General features: G+C 37.6%; 1 protein-coding gene across 1 annotated transcript; it reads right to left on the bottom strand.

The window, feature by feature from the left end:
* Nucleotides 1-7,693: 7,693 nt before the first annotated feature.
* LOC121267057 lies at nt 7,694-8,143 on the bottom strand. The gene has a single exon (XM_041170935.1). The coding sequence runs from the start codon at nt 8,141-8,143 to the stop codon at nt 7,694-7,696; it is 450 nt and encodes a 149-aa protein (XP_041026869.1).
* Nucleotides 8,144-16,373: the final 8,230 nt, after the last annotated feature.

Genomic DNA, 16,373 nt, shown 5'->3' with positions numbered 1-16,373 from the left:
GTGATATTTTTGCTGACATTTATGGTGCGGGTGCATTTGGGGGGGTTAGGTTTTGTATTTGTGCACATTTGTTATCATGGTGAATTGTGACCATAAGTTCATTACTCCATTAGGCCACAGTCCCCTTTGCAGGTAACGTCACCCACCTAACCTTACTAGTTTTGGGAGCTAGGTAGGTTTTGTGTTTCTTAAACAGTGATGGAGCTTAATATGGTTCCATGAAGTCTCCATCTGGTTTGACACCTAATCCACTACTTTGATCATCTGATGAATGGACCGCTCATCTTCAGCTTATATATGTACTTATCGTTCCATACATTAAGAGGCAAACGATGATACTTAAATGGTCTGCCTCGTAAAAACACAAAAACAAAAAAACAAACAGCTCCTGATCAAAACTTTTTTTAAAGGAATTAAGCTTTCGTTAATAAAAAGGAACGAGATGCAGATCTTCAACAAACACATTACTATAATCAATATATATAGCTAGTAGAAATACAAGGAAAAAAAAGGAAATTTGAAATCAAAATCAATAAATTGATCCACGCCCATCGATATAAAAGATAATCCAAAGAGAGAGTCGTTTCAAAAATAATTTTTTATGGCCTAATTAAATGATTCTTAAAGCCATGGAAAGTGAGAACTTTATGAACTTGAATATTCTGATCACCCAAATCATGCATACCGCCCTTGAAATTAAGGCGCGTTTCAATTGAGAAATGATTTCAACTCGTCTCATATCATCTTATCATTATAATTTTTTTAAATTTTGACACAAAATATAATAAATAATTCAATTTTTTTAAATTTTAAAACAATAATAATATTAAAAAATAATATTCTAATAATATTTTATTCAACTCATCTAAAACTATCTCATCTCATCTCTCAATTTTAATATATTTTTATCAACAAGAGTTACTATATTTAGATGTTGAGATGATCTCAAATTATTTGAATTAATTTGTAAATAGTAATTTTTTATAGATCTTAATAAAATGTATTTAAATATAAATATGTAGAGATTTGTTTTTAAATATATATATATATATATATATATATATATAATAAGTTAAGATGAACTTAACTTTTTTATAGAAAGTTTAAAAAATAATCAATTTTATCAATAATTAATTTAAAATACGTGGAAATAGGCTTGCAAACCAACCTCAACCAAATCTACAAATGTGCCACAAATAACTGGAGAACGAGGGCTAGCTCACTACTTTTATTTAGGTTGCAGTAGTACTGTACTCGCTTCAAGAAAGAAGGATAGCTCTCCGTACGTACCTATAATACAATATTCTTATGCAGTGCGGGCAGCGCAGCACTAAATTATCGGCTAAGATATTAGGATTTCATCTTACCCTGATCAATAAAAGGATTATGCAACAACTCTATCATCATTTTAACCTGCGTTAGGATATTAAATTGAATTGAGTTAAATTTAATTGAATTGAGATAATAAAATATTATTAAAATATTATTTTTTAATATTATTATTATTTTAATATTTTAAAAAATTAAATTATTTATTATATTTTATGTTAAAATTTAAAAAAATTATAATAATAAATTGAAATGAATTTGGATCCAAACTCACCTAATCTCTATTGTATTTGGGGATACGATCCGTTGCGAATCAAACTCGTGTGTGCATGTTTTTTTTCTTGAGGTAAATGGGCTGCAGAGCCCAAAATTCCAACTGAAAATACTATAAGCAGCCTAACAAGCGGTTCATGTCCACAAATAATATCACTCTCTCTCATTTTGTTAGACAGAGCCTTCTCTCTAAAAATAAAACCAATCATTCCAAGTGCCGTTGCCGGAGAGGCAAGAGTGAGCCTCGACTCCACCTTCCTCTCTATTTCCTTTTCCTTTTCCTTTTCCTCTTCCTTTCTACTACCTATTTGTGAATATGCTTTTGAGTAATTCTACTCTTAAGCCTTTTGTGTCTCCAACACCACACACCCAAATGATGTGGAGTTATTTTTTTTTTACCCAGGCGCCCTCCACACCCAAAATTTCCATGGACTTCTTTTTATTTTTTTTTTCCCCTCCCTTCTGCGTTTTACCCACCCCTTACCTAGGTGACCCATTCACTCCAAGGTTCTCTCTCTCTTCTCTGTAGTACATTTGTGCCCAAGTCCACCTTCGCCCTTCCCTTTGGAACTTCCACTTCAATTGAAGCCTCTTCAATCTTCCACGCTGTTGAAATTCATATATACTCACCCGAAAGTTTCAAACTTTCTCCTGGGATCAGCTTTATAATATAGTTTCTTCTTTTGGCAAAACCAGTGTTGTTAGAGACTTTGAATGATGGCTCAAAAGCACTTACACGAGCTATTGAAAGAAAACCAAGAACCATTCCTTCTCAAGAACTACATTACCGACAGACGCTGCCAGCTCAAAAGGTCCTCACCCAAGACCCAACTACAAGTCAAGAAACGAAAACCCATCTCCAAAACCTCAAGCTTTCCGGGAAACTTTCACAAAAACATTTCAAGCATCAATATTTCATTTTAATCCACTCCTAGCTTCCACCTTCCAGAGAAAAAAATCAAATCTTTCTATAAAAAGCTACGATTTTGTATTTGAAGAAAACCCAAAATATAAATCGGTATAGTGCGAGAGAGAACCTCGGAGTCGGTCTTGAATGGGACACCTGGATGATTTGGGATTTTGGGTGTGGAGGGCGCCTGGGTAAAATGCAGAGGGGAGGTGATGATTCTAAATTTTGGGTTTTGGGGGGAAGTGAAACGAACGTTTTGAAAAAAAAAAAAATCCACATCATCGGGTGTGTGGTGTTGGAGACAAATGGGCTTAAGAGTAGAATTACTCTATGCTTTTATGATAGTACTTTTCTATTGGTGCAGATTTTCTCAGATCTGCTGCACTTCGCCCATGAACAGTCAACACACGCCCTACCATGAAGTTTCCCTCCCGCCGATCTACTAGGACAATGCGGAACCGCACCGAAAATGCCGGCATGTGGCCCTCACACGTGGTTTGTTTCCGCGCGTGGTCTTCACACTCCGCCTCACCCCGACAGCTCCGCCAGTTACATGCGCCGCACCAGCAGACTCCCCACCCTTCGATCCTTCAGATCGGCCAGATCCCTTCTCCATTCCACCAGCGCGTGGTCTTCACGCACCACTCCAGAGGCCTGGGTTGACTGTTCCTCCTCTGCAGATCTGCCCTTCCCATGCCAATCTATCCGGATTATTACTTTTCCTAACCGGTGATCTTGTGAGAGAGACTAAGGACCTCACCGACAAATACTTCAAGACTTTCAACTGCAGTTCATCCGCTTGCACCGCTTCTAGCAGTGGCTTACCTTCAAAATCTCTTTTAAGACGGTTCCCTCTTAGCAGGGCTTGGGTAGAGACTAAGAAATTGGTCTCATAACCCTTTTTTTCTTCACCACATTTGCACTGTGGTTGTTGTTTTGGGGTATTTTGTTGGGGAACCCTACCCCCTCTAACATGTATAATCTTTTATTTTAATGAAGTTTGCTTGCTTAGGAGGAAAAAAAAAAAAGAAGAAGAAGAAGAAGAAGAAGTTCATGTCCACATGAAGAGCATTCAATGCATGCAGCGGCCAGCATACTTAATTATAGATTATGTTGATATGAATAATAGTAGATATAATCATGATTTGTGTAAGTGTCGTATATTTTCTTTTAAATGTGAGTAAATATAAGACCCACATAAAAAAAAAAAAAAAAAAACCAATTCTTTAATAGTAGATCCTATTTTTTTTTAAAAAAAAAAAGTGTGCACCGCTTACACAAGTCATAACTGTATCTAACACTACTCACTCAAATTAGGCCCCATATTTGCATGATTTATTTTCAATTTTTTTTTATCAAGTATTAAGTGTTTTAAGATATTCAATATGTTAATATATTGAATCAATTTTATAATGTTCAAAAGTTCTACATTTCCTTTAGATTTTATTTAGTTTTACAAAAAAAGTAATGTTAGATACAGTTATGGGTTGTGCAAGCATTGCACACTCTTTTTAAAAAAGAGTAGGGTCCACAATTAAAAAATTAATTTTTTCATGTATATTTCATATTTACTCGATCACTTTTTTAAAAAGAAGTACACGATGCTTGCTTATTCTAGAGCTGTACAGAAATTGTCGGGACCGACCTTTGTTGATGCAGACCTGCCACCAGAGTTCGAAATCAGCCGAAGCCGACAGAGAACCAATCGGTTGACAATATAAATTTAATGAAATGACACAGGCCAATTCAGTCCCGGTTTGAACCAAAGCCAAACCACCAAACCGACTGATAATAAATCATATATATATATATATATATATATTATGTAAAACAACATTATTTCACTTAAGTGAGGGAAATGACATTGTTTTTAACCTACAATTTATAAAAAAACATTAAAGTGAAACAACATCATTTAGTTTAATACACCAAACAACATCGTTTAGCTTTAGGGTTTAATACCCTCGTGTCCCCCTCTCCCCCTCTCATTCTTCTTCTCCCCGGATTGAGTCTTTTCAGACTCTCTCTCACCTCTCTCACGCACAACCGTCATTATCGCCAATACAAGTCGTTCCTCTCTCACGCCGCGCAGCCTCTCCCTCCAACAACTGATGACATCCATCTCGCCCTCTCTGTCACAGAGCGTAGCTCTCCTCTGTTAACCTCTACTCCCTCCCTTTCCATCTCCTCCGTTAACCTCTCCTCAAACATTTGTCACTCATCTCGTCGCCCATGGAAAAATTTGGGACTTCAAGTGGTTCATTTTATTGTGTTGGGTTAATGGTTTTGTTTTGTGGATTCCTTGGTGTCTGATAAATGGTGATGGAAAAATCAAGCTTCCATTTTTTGTGTCTGCATTGTCTGTCGTTTGGTGATGGGAAAATCGATTTCCCAAACTGCCGAATTGATCGGTACCGACCATGGAATTTAGGCCAGCTCTCTTTCTCCCTGTTGGCAAGTTTCGGTCGAGAATAGCATATATTCTTCATGTCGATGCTGTTTTCCAAAACAAAACCGCACTGCTACATTCGATTTTAAGCCCTAGTACTATATTATATAACTGTAAATATCATTTTTCATACACACACACACAAGCGACGGGGATATATGCTCACAAAGTTCATGACTACATATATAGCAAGAGAAATGCTCAGAGCCGATCGGGTGTGTACATAGCACCTTAATTTACACCAACCAATAAGATCTCAACACATATGAGACTTATGTGATTTATCATGTATGTTGATGTATTGAATCAACCCTTTTCATTTCTCTCCCCTCTCTCCATGTGCACTATCCCATTTCCTTTCTCCTCTCCCCTCTTCTTTCTCCTTTCCCCTCTTCTTTTTCCTTTCCCCTCTTTCCTCTGGGGCAAATTTCACACGAGAAAAAAGGAGAAACTTTGAAGAACATATATAAAATTTTTATTGTTTTATTTTGGCATTTAGACCTTGACCAGTTCACTGAGTAACTTTTTCTCTAAAAAGAGGCTGGCCAATTCTGACATTCCTGGAAGAATTCTTATGCCAAAGAATTCTAAGTCGAGAAACACCTTCTTAAACTTGAAGGAGAAAGATTACTTTGTTCTTTAAAAATTAATGCTATAGTCTGCTATTGCAAGAAGACCGTGGGGTTCGAAAGGACTACCCCAACATTATAGACTAAGCTCACTCAAACATAAATCGATCTCACATTTTCTTAGCAGCCAAACAGAAATTAAAAGGAAACAAAATCAGTGTAAAAACTAACCTAAGAGATCAAAAACTGATGGCAGAGGGGTTCATTGAGAGATCATGCACAGGGAGGTTGTGTGGTATTTGTCATAAAAAAAAATTATAAAACTAGCTCTCTACAACCAAATAGAAAAATGAATGAAGAAAAATTAAGCATAAGACAACAAAATGGGAAAAAAGCTCTGATCTATTATTGACTATTGCTCAAAGGAGTTGGGTTGTTTGGGAGAGCATGATGTTTGCGCATGAGACTTGAGGTTGAGGGGGGCAATAGTCAGAGGAGAGGAAGGAGGTTTCAAATGAGAGATTATTTGATTTGAGAGAGAGAGAGTGTGTGTGTATGTATATTAGAGAGAGAGAGTGAAGGGGGGAGCGAGCGACGGGGATGGGGGAAGGGAGGGAGAGAGAGAGAGAGAGGGAAGAGATCACGAAAGAAATAAAAGGTAATTACCTGCATGCGGGTGTAAAGTCAATTTTGCTGCAACTCCTACGTGGCAACTCGTCATTCGCTGGTGTGAAAGGGAACTACACTCCCGACCAGTTGGGAGATTCACCCATATAGAAAATGTCCAAACTTAGCCCACCATCAATTAGAAAGCCACAACGTACGTACAACATAAAAGCATATGATGATTTGTTGTAGTGATATGATGATTTGTTGTAGTGAGTTACAAGTTCGTCATCACATGTACGTACGTACATGACTAGCATATTGTAAAAGCCATAATTAATCACAAAAATCTCAATAAAATGGATATTCCTCGAGAAGTCATGTCATTTGGTTTAATTATTAAGTACTGACGGAAAAAAATTATTGAACGAAAATAGATTATGTTTGCACATGAATATGGTGACACTCTAGTGAGGATATTTGTCTCAACGCAAGTTGGTGCTAGACAAAAGAATTGTAAGTGTTCAAGTTGTACATAAATGATCTCTATTTATAGATTATAAGGTACCGGTTGGTAAAAGACACAACCATTAAAATGAAAATAACCATTTGACTCAATCAAATGATTGTTTCTCTTGATATTTTCTCAACCAACAATACCCCCATACCTCCATGAAAACCATCACCGTGGAAGAATACAAACAATACACCGTTTGGTATCATGATCACCCCTCAAATCTAGCTACATGATTGACTTTATCATTAACTATAAGTATTGATCTAGCTCAAAAGTTGATAGATTTCGATAATCGCTTTCTTATATATCTTGCTGGAGCCTGTCGGCGATCCAATCATTCAGTGGCGCGGTTGATGGCCTGAATAATTTTCCGGGTCCATCACATGATGTAAAGGTTGAAGACTTGAAGTTGGTTTTATTGAAATCGGACTTTAGATTAAATTTTGTAAGCAGCTTCTTGGCAGCTCCAAGGCGCGAGCTGCCTGTAACGTCCTAATTAAGCATAGGTTTAAACGACATAATTGTTGTTTTGACTGGGTACGTACGTACTGATCATCTACGACAATTAACTAGTGTCCGTCATAACATGGTGAAAACTAGGTCTAAACATCATCGTCAGATCAGACTTGGACGTTTTCATGAGCTAATTGCCTGCCTGCTTTAACGAAAACATGACTAGCTAGCTAGCTGCGCGCATGCTGCAAATTAATTACAAAAATGATTAGACTGCATGCAAATTCATTATCTTTTGATATTATCTCTAACGACACGTACAAAAAGGTTCTTGAAATATTTATCAAATATTGGACTAAATAATTGGTCTAACGATATGGTACACCAACATGATGATTCATCTGTTTTAGTAATTACTGTCGCTGATATATTTTAATGGTGCATAGACTGAAAATCTTTTGATTATAGCTTCCATTAATATCACATCACCCGAAATGGCAAGCACGTACATGTCTTACATAAACATATACATATACATAGATATATATATATATATCATCGCCGAAAAAAGCTTTATATATAGGAGTTTACAGATGAAGAGAAGTATCAACATCTGTGTCAGAATCGGAATCCTTGAATTTATTCGAAGGAGTGAGCGCTGCCGAAGAGGGTATATGATCTATAGGCCACGAGTTCATCGAGAGTGTGCCGGTGCCGTCGCTGTAGCCAGCACTGTAGCCCGATTGTCTGCTCTGAGATGGCGGCAAAATGGGGAGGGGAACTTGGGGAGGCGACCCTGGTGGTGGTGGAAGGATAAACTCGGAGTGGAAAAAGGACCTTGATTGGTCACAATGCATGCTGGGGACGTTGTTGAGATTTTTCATGTGTTGTTTTGGTTCGGCGAGGATTCTCATGAGCTCTCTTTCCTCTCTCATTTCCTTCACTTTCTGCAGCTTTCTGAACCTTTCCTGCAATAGAGCAATGGAGGAATGAATGGCGGTGGAATCGGCCTGCTCTTCCCTAGTACTACTGCTCATTTCAGAAAAGTATTGTATATGTATAAATATTTCTCAAGTTAGTCGGACGGTGGAGTACTAACCTAGCTCTCTGAAGATCCTTAAATATATATTTCTATATATAGGGACTCTTCGGTATTGTCAAGATCGTTCATTTTCAAACAAATGTTCCAAGCAAGTTTAGCAGTTCGATGAGATAATTTCAATGATTTAGAAAAAGATTGAGAGAATCAGCAACTAAAGCTGCAAAGTCCAAAAGGAAGATGGTTGAGTGGCCAAATCTAAGGGGGGCTATTTTGTTTAGTGTACATGACATGAGGAGAGAGGCAACAGCATTGCTAAAGAGGAAAAGGGTTTTGAAGAAACTCCAAAGGGAATGTTGAAAGTAGCACATGGAAGGGTGTGTCTGGAGGAATAATAGGGTTTGGATGATGCTGTGTGTCAGCTTGTCCCCCCCAAAAAAAAAAAAAAACTCCCTTTAATTAGCCTTGGAAGTGATAGATCTAGCTATATATCTAGCTAGACTATTTCCTTTTGTTTTCTGAAATAAACATCTCTCTCACAAATTCTTCTCTTTGTTGATGCAGACTAGGTGGGATTGGTCCGAGGGGAAGAAGACAAGGATCAGAAGAGGGGAAAATAATCTTGAAAAGTCATCATTCTTTCATCGAACAATATTGATGTAGGACAAAGACAAACATACCAACATTCTCTCACCCTCCCAATATAGGTTTTGTCTGGGAGTTTTTGGCACAGAATGGCATGCAGAAATCAAAGCTGCAGATGCTACTAAGGCATGGCTTGGATGCTTCTTTTGTCAAGCTTTTAGCGCGCGCGCGCACCCTCCATTATTTTCTTTGGGGAACTTCGATAGTTTGAGAGATCACGACGGTGTGCATGAGAAGACATGTATATACATACATACATATATGCATGCATGTTCATTTAAATGTACACTGCCGCAAACGTTTAAAATATGATTACTAGAATTCTCAAAAAAATTCCTTTTTCTTCTTCAATTTACAACATAATCGGATATAGCTTTGTTTGAATCTTCAACTACTCTCAACTCATCTCAACTCATTATTACAACTTTTTCAAATTTCAACACAAAATATAATAAACAATTCAACTTTTTCGAATCTTAAAATAATAATAATATTAAAAAATAATATTATAATAATATTTTATCATCTCAACTCAATTCATTTCAACATCTAAACACACTCTCCTCTAAATATGATATGATCATATCATCGTGATGAACAAAGAAATAAGTGAAGTGATATATATATATTATAATATTATTGGTCAGATCTTATAGGATATGTTAAACTACAATTAATTAAATAATTGGTAGTGATTGAAAAAAAAAAAACCCAAAAAGTTGTTAAAAATTATTTATTCTCCCAAAAAATCAAAATAATCCCTTAACTCCCCAAAATATGGGATACTCGGTTTTAAAAAATTTGAAACAATTACTTGTGTCTTTTATTAAAGTCAAAATTTAGTCCAGAATCTGAACTACAAATTAATTAGTTTTTTTAAAAAAGTCGTCCAAGCAGTACTTTGGACCTAAAAGCTGCTGTTTTCTAAAAGCTAAACATAATATCTTTATAAAAAGACTCATAAGTACTCATAAAACCTTATTCTATTATATATGCGATCCGACGTTGAATCTAACATTTTTTCTTCTTCTTTTCTGTATACTTCCTATATATCATTTTTTTTTTTTTGCTAAATTATTATGTTCACAACTTCAAAGAAAAACGTTAAATCATGAATACAATAGTTTTTTATTGAAAGAGGGCAAATCATGATTTGTTTCATATACATGTCATATTATAATATCCGGCCTAGCATGCTGCATGCTAGCTAGGTTGAAATTTCATTGTATCTTATATATAATATTATATTGGGTTTACAATATAATATCAGTGAGATACCACCTGCACAGTGCAAACCATAGGTGATTGGAGCACCTTGGTGCTACGCGCGCAAGAGGGCAACGGTATCCACCTGAGGTGTTGCGGCACCATGTGATGATGCCACAGACCAAACGAGGTGTACCCACCTCGCTGCGACGGTGTATCACACTCATGAGCCCGCGATGATGCCTCGCAACGTGCTCTGCTGCACGCAGACCTATGCGCACCATGGTGGTGCAGTGAACAGAGCGGCACGCACCAATAGGGTGCCACCACCACAGCACATATGAAGGGACGCGACCCACGATGGCTTTGACAATTTGCCACAGGGTGCAGAGCACTTGGAGGTGCGAGAAGCACCTAGGAGCCGCATGGCCGCCTCTGTTACATGCATAGCTGCGAGCGCCACGACGGAGGTGTTGTCCTCTGATGCGCGCAGAGCAACGCGCACCATGGTGGTGCTGCGAGCTCTGCTGCACACAGAGCACGTCAACTCCATTTTTTTAGTGCTGTGTGGTGTTGCGGGACAAGCTTCGGGGCACCAGATGGATGCTACGCCACACAAGGCTTTGCGCACACCGGCTGGTTCGTCTTCCCCAGCGCTGCTTGCGGCAGCTGAAGATAGCATGCTGCCCAGTGTTGCTATGAAGATGCAGCACCTCAAAAACCCTGCCATGGTGTAGCATTGCACACAGTGCAGCGTGGGGGGGGGGGGGCGCTACCACGGCTCGGCGCCTTTGCCAGGAGCTTCAGAGTCTCGGTTAGTGGCCACCGCACTTTAACAGTCGGTGGTTACAAGCAGCTGAAAAAAAAATATATTTATCTTTCGTTACAAGAACATTGTAACCGTTGGGAGGAAGAAGCACTACAACAGAAAAGGTCTTTTGGGACGAAAATTTTCGTCCCAAAAGACCCCAATTTCATCCCAAAAAAATTTTTAGGACGAAAAAAATTCGTCCCAAAGTCGTTCCAATATCACTGTGCCAAAAGGTATTTTGGGACGAAAATCACCATTTCATCCCAAAAAATTTCTTTTGGGACGAAATTGAAGGAAACCGTTCGAACACGTTCGAACGAAAATTTTTTTTGTCACGGTTTAAATTCGTCCTAGAAAATGGTTCGAACGGAAAACATTTTAAGTTCGAACAGTAGTGACGTGTTTGAACGATTTCGAAATATGTTCGAACACACATGAATTCGTTCGAACGTTATGAATTGTCTTTGTGTTCGAACGTTAAATGGTCAGGTCGAACGGTATATGGGTTCGAACGGTATAGGCTATGTTCGAACACGACTGAAATTATTTACGTTCAAACGTTGTGTGATCGTTCGAACTCTACGAACATAAATTTCGTTCGAACATTACGTTTACGTTCGAACGTTATTGTCGTTACATAGAGTTTGAACGTTTTACGTTCGTTCAAACGATATCTCTTTAATTTAAATCAATAATAGAAAACCAAATAGACATTCATACTATTTGAAAAAATACATTAGAAACTGTTTAACACTCACAAAAGTGTTAAAATATGCGCAAACTAAATAAATAACAGTCGAGACAGGCATTGTTCGTACATAAATAGATAATCCCAAAATCCATCAGTTGCTTAGAGGCCTGTACTGTTGCATAAGCTGCTGCATTTGGAGTTGCATCTGTCTTCTGAACTCTTCTTGTTGTTCTTCATGTTGTTTAAGGCGCATCTCCATATCTGTTTGTTTTGCCAATTGAGCCTCTAACTCATGCTGTCTTGCAGTCAATTTTTCGATTCTGGAATTCGCATTCTCTAGCGCTATAGAAGTCATAGATGCATTCCCAGAAGAAGAGGAAGAGGGACCAGGCTTTACACAACAACCCAAACCCCTCAAATATCCTGAACGTTGACCCAGGACTTGTGTAAAAATCTCAATATCACTTGTTGAGGAATTTTGATCTGACGCAGATTCAGCACGTAGGGCAATCATTTTATCCTAGCCATATATAAGATAAAGAATTAATATCGTCATAAATATTCTAATATATTTAATTAAAACAGGTTATAAAACTTACATAATTTTCATAGGCATCAGGATGAGTCCACTCTCCATTACGATCAGTGTGCGATGCAGCATATAATTTTGTCAGATCATAATTAGTATCTGAATCTTGCTACAATAAATGTGTTCAGATATAAAGTCATTATGATTTATCCAAATAATTAACTATATCCAATAAAAAAAATAGCAATACCAATTTCTTAGAAAGGCGATGGAAAGATCTTGAGCCTGCATGATGATTAATCTTCAATTTTGATCTATTTGTTTTGTTTATAGAACTTCGCTCCTGCAAAGAAATTGAAAATATGATGAAGCGAAATGCCAGATAGGACAAGTAAAATAATTAAATTTCATTATACCTGATATGATGGATCCTCAAACATGTCACAAAGTTTTTCCCACTCAGAAGGTCGGACATCCTGAAAGGATATTGGCGTGCATCTTCCTTCTTCTCAAACTTATTATAATACTCATGACACCTCGCCTTATATTTACAGAATGCATTACCCATAAGCTCTTCCACAGTCTTACGCTCCTCTCTCCGACCAAAATTTAATTCGAAATCATCCTTAAAAAAATAGTCACAAACACATTATCATTTATAATATTCTAAATTTAAGGAAAATATAGAAATTTATTCTACTAAATCAATGTTTTAAACATTACCAAACAACGCTTCTTGATAAACTCTTTAACATCTTGGGGGACTTTCTTCCATGAAGTCGTTGCCAAAGGTGCGTAAGTTCGTGTAGGAGCACACACATGTGATGCAAGCCAAGCTGCTGGTTGTCCTTCGCCCCCAGTATGTTCGTCAGGAATGTTAACCTTGATCTTACCTACCTTCCGATATTTTTCCAACGTCACCCCTCTAGTGGTGCCTCGACCTTGACGAGATTGTACTGTAGATTCTATAAAATATAACATTGTAATCAATTTCATTTATATCTCTATTATAGGACCTTAATTAATAACTTTTATGAGTATTAGATTTTTACCTTGTTCTGTAAAATCAATCTCTAATGGTGACAATGAAGGAGAGCTAGGAACAGGTGGAGATGGGTTGCGAACTTCCTTCCTCTTTGGCGGCATAATTTCAAACTACTGATACATTCAATAAGTAAAATATTTGTCATCAAGTGTAATGTTAACACATAATTGGTCAATCAGAATCTGTATCAGTTTCATTTGACAATTCGCTCTCATCATCTGTAGATACTTCAGATGATTCAACATTTTCCTCAACTGTCGCATCAACAATTTCAGCCTCAATATCTTCTCTATTTAATGGAATCATCTCATACTGGCTCAAATCCACAAATAAATTTAAGGCGGGTTGACTCTCTTGGTATGCTTCTTGAGTAGAAGAGTCATCTTCTTCTTCATCTTGTCCTTCCGCCTGAGGGATAACATCATATATATTTTTTGGAGAATATTTTTGAACTACTCGCCATTGATTTCCTAACTTCGAGTCATCTAAGTAGAATACTTGAGATGCTTGAGAAGCCAAAATAAAAGGATCATCTTCATACCATTTTTTTGATGTATTAACACTAAAAAAATATTCATCATCACGGACTCCAGTATGAGGATTGCTTAAATCCCACCAATCACACTTAAACAGATACATCGCAAGCTCTCCTAAATATTTCATTCCAATTATATCGACAATAACCCCATAGAAATCAATATTTTCTCCATCATGACTTCCTTCGACTAGGACACCACTATTTTGGATTTTCCTATAACAATCTCGATCCAGTGTGTGATACCTACTTCCCCGAGAAATACATGCAGAAAATCGAGCAGCGCGTCTCGATGGGCCACGCGCCAATGCATACAGTTCATCAGATATATCATTTGGATTATTCGCATGCAATTGTACAACCTACATATTGAGTAAAGCGTATACTATATCAAAGTTGAAATTAATAATTTTTCATTTGTTATTGAGTAACGCATATGTAATTTCATTACCCGTTCTTCAAACCATCTTGGGAACTCCTCTTCATGTTTTTGGTTTATATCATTTACTCCTAATTCCTTGAGCACGTTAATATGATCACTGAAATTGATGATTACCACAAATATTTTATATTTTGTATTTTTTTAAAATTAATGAGGCAATTTAAATTAAGAAAAAGTTATAACTTACTTCAAGTAGTTCTCTATCTCAGGGCAATTGTTCAGCACGTACCACTGAGCTTTCTCGAACTCTCTTCCACACAAGTCATAACCACGCACTGCACCAATTGGACGAACTTGTTGGGAAAACACAGAAAATATATTCTGTTGTCTTGCTTGGTCAACGTCAAAGTTTCTTTCTGGCCGATCAAACCGAGTGTCAACTCCATGGAAATATTTGGAACAGAAGGTATGCCACTCATCGTCAATATATGCTTCTGCAATTGATCCTTCTGGATGGGCCTTGTTACCCACTGTACGTTTCAACTTTCCAAGAAATCGTTCAATGGGATACATCCATCTATATTGAACTGGTCCTGCAAGTCGAGCCTCACGTGGCAAATGAACGGCTAGGTGAACCATGACATCGAAGAATGACGGTGGATAAATATTTTCTAGCTTACACAATATTATGACAATTTCTCGTTCCATTCGATCCAAAGCTTCTACATTCAACATCCTAGCACATAAGTCTTTAAAAAATGCACCCAACTCAGTCAAAGCCACACGCACATCTCTGGTCAAGTACCCACGGATACCAATAGGCAAGATATGCTGTAAGAAAACATGACAATCATGACTTTTTAATCCAGTTATTTTCCAATCATTTGTTCTCACACACCTTGTTAGGTTCGAGGCATAACCGTCCGGTAATTTGATCTTCATTAGCCACTCACAAAATGTAACCCTTTCATTCCTTGACAATGTATACCACCCAATCGGCATGTAGGCAGACGAACCATTTTCTTGCAACTGCATTTCCCGTCTTATTCCCAACCGCTTCAAATCCTTCCTTGAGTTTATTGTATCCTTTGTTTTTCCTTCAATTGACATCAATGTTCCCAATACGGATTCGCAAATATTTTTTTCAATATGCATAACATCAAGGCTATGTCGCAATTTTAACTTCGACCAGTACAGGAGTTCGAAAAATATACTCTTCTTTGTCCAATTCAACTCATTCGTAGCTCGTTTTCTCTTTTGTTGTTTTTTACCAAATTCATTACAGCCAACATTTATAAATTGTGCAAGTACATCTTCGCCAGACAAATATGGTGGAGGTTGGCCCCATTCAACAGTTCCATCAAACATTCTAGAATTTCCACGCCATCTATGGTCACCAGGTAAAAATCGACGATGACCCATAAAACATAATTTCCTCCCGTACGTAAGCCATTCAGATTTGGTATATTTGTTATAAGTTGGACATGTCATTTTCCCCTTAGTACTCCAACCTGACAAATTCCCATAAGCTGAAAAATCATTTATTGTCCACAACACCGCAGCATGCATCTTGAACGACTTGCCTGTTGACGAATCAAATGTGACAACCCCATTCTTCCACAAATCTTTCAATTCTGCAATCAATAGCTGTAAGTGTATGTCTATATCATTTCCCGATGACCTCGGACCTGGGATGAGCAAACTCATCATGAAATATGGATCTTTCATACACTTCCACGGTGGTAGATTATAAGGCATAAGTACAACTGACCAAGTACTATGACTAGTACTCATGTTCCCAAAAGGATTAAATCCATCTGTTGCCAACCCAAGTCTTACGTTACGCGGTTCTTCAGCAAACCATGGGTGTTCTTGATCAAATTCCTTCCACACCTGGGAGTCAGCAGGATGTGACAAAATATTATCGTTCCTTACTCTGTCTGATGAGTGCCATGTCATATCTACAGCCGTTGCGCGTGACATAAATAATCGTTGTAATCTAGGTATCAATGGAAAGTGGCGTATGACCTTTTGCGGAACATTTGCCTTGTCCGATGTCCATCTTGACTCGTGACATATAGGACACTCGTTCAACTGCTCATTCTCTCGCCAAAATAATATGCAGTCATTCTTACATGCATGTATTACGTGATAATCAAATCCGAGTCCTCGTTCCAACTTTTTTGCTTAATAGAAGTTACGAGGTAAAGTATTGTCTGTCAGCAGTGCCTCTTTAAACAGCTCAAGTAACATATTGACTGCCTTAATAGATAATCGACACATTGATTTTATGTGAAGCAATCTTACGGTAAACGACAACTTACTATGTCTTCTGCATCCTGGATATAGCTCACGCTGTGAATCATTTCACAAGCGTGCAAAAG

Source organism: Juglans microcarpa x Juglans regia, chromosome 5S, assembly GCF_004785595.1.
Source record: "Juglans microcarpa x Juglans regia isolate MS1-56 chromosome 5S, Jm3101_v1.0, whole genome shotgun sequence".
Taxonomy (NCBI): domain Eukaryota; kingdom Viridiplantae; phylum Streptophyta; class Magnoliopsida; order Fagales; family Juglandaceae; genus Juglans; species Juglans microcarpa x Juglans regia.
The sequence above is the reverse complement of the archived record's forward strand: the minus strand, read 5'-3'. Positions and strand labels throughout refer to the sequence as shown.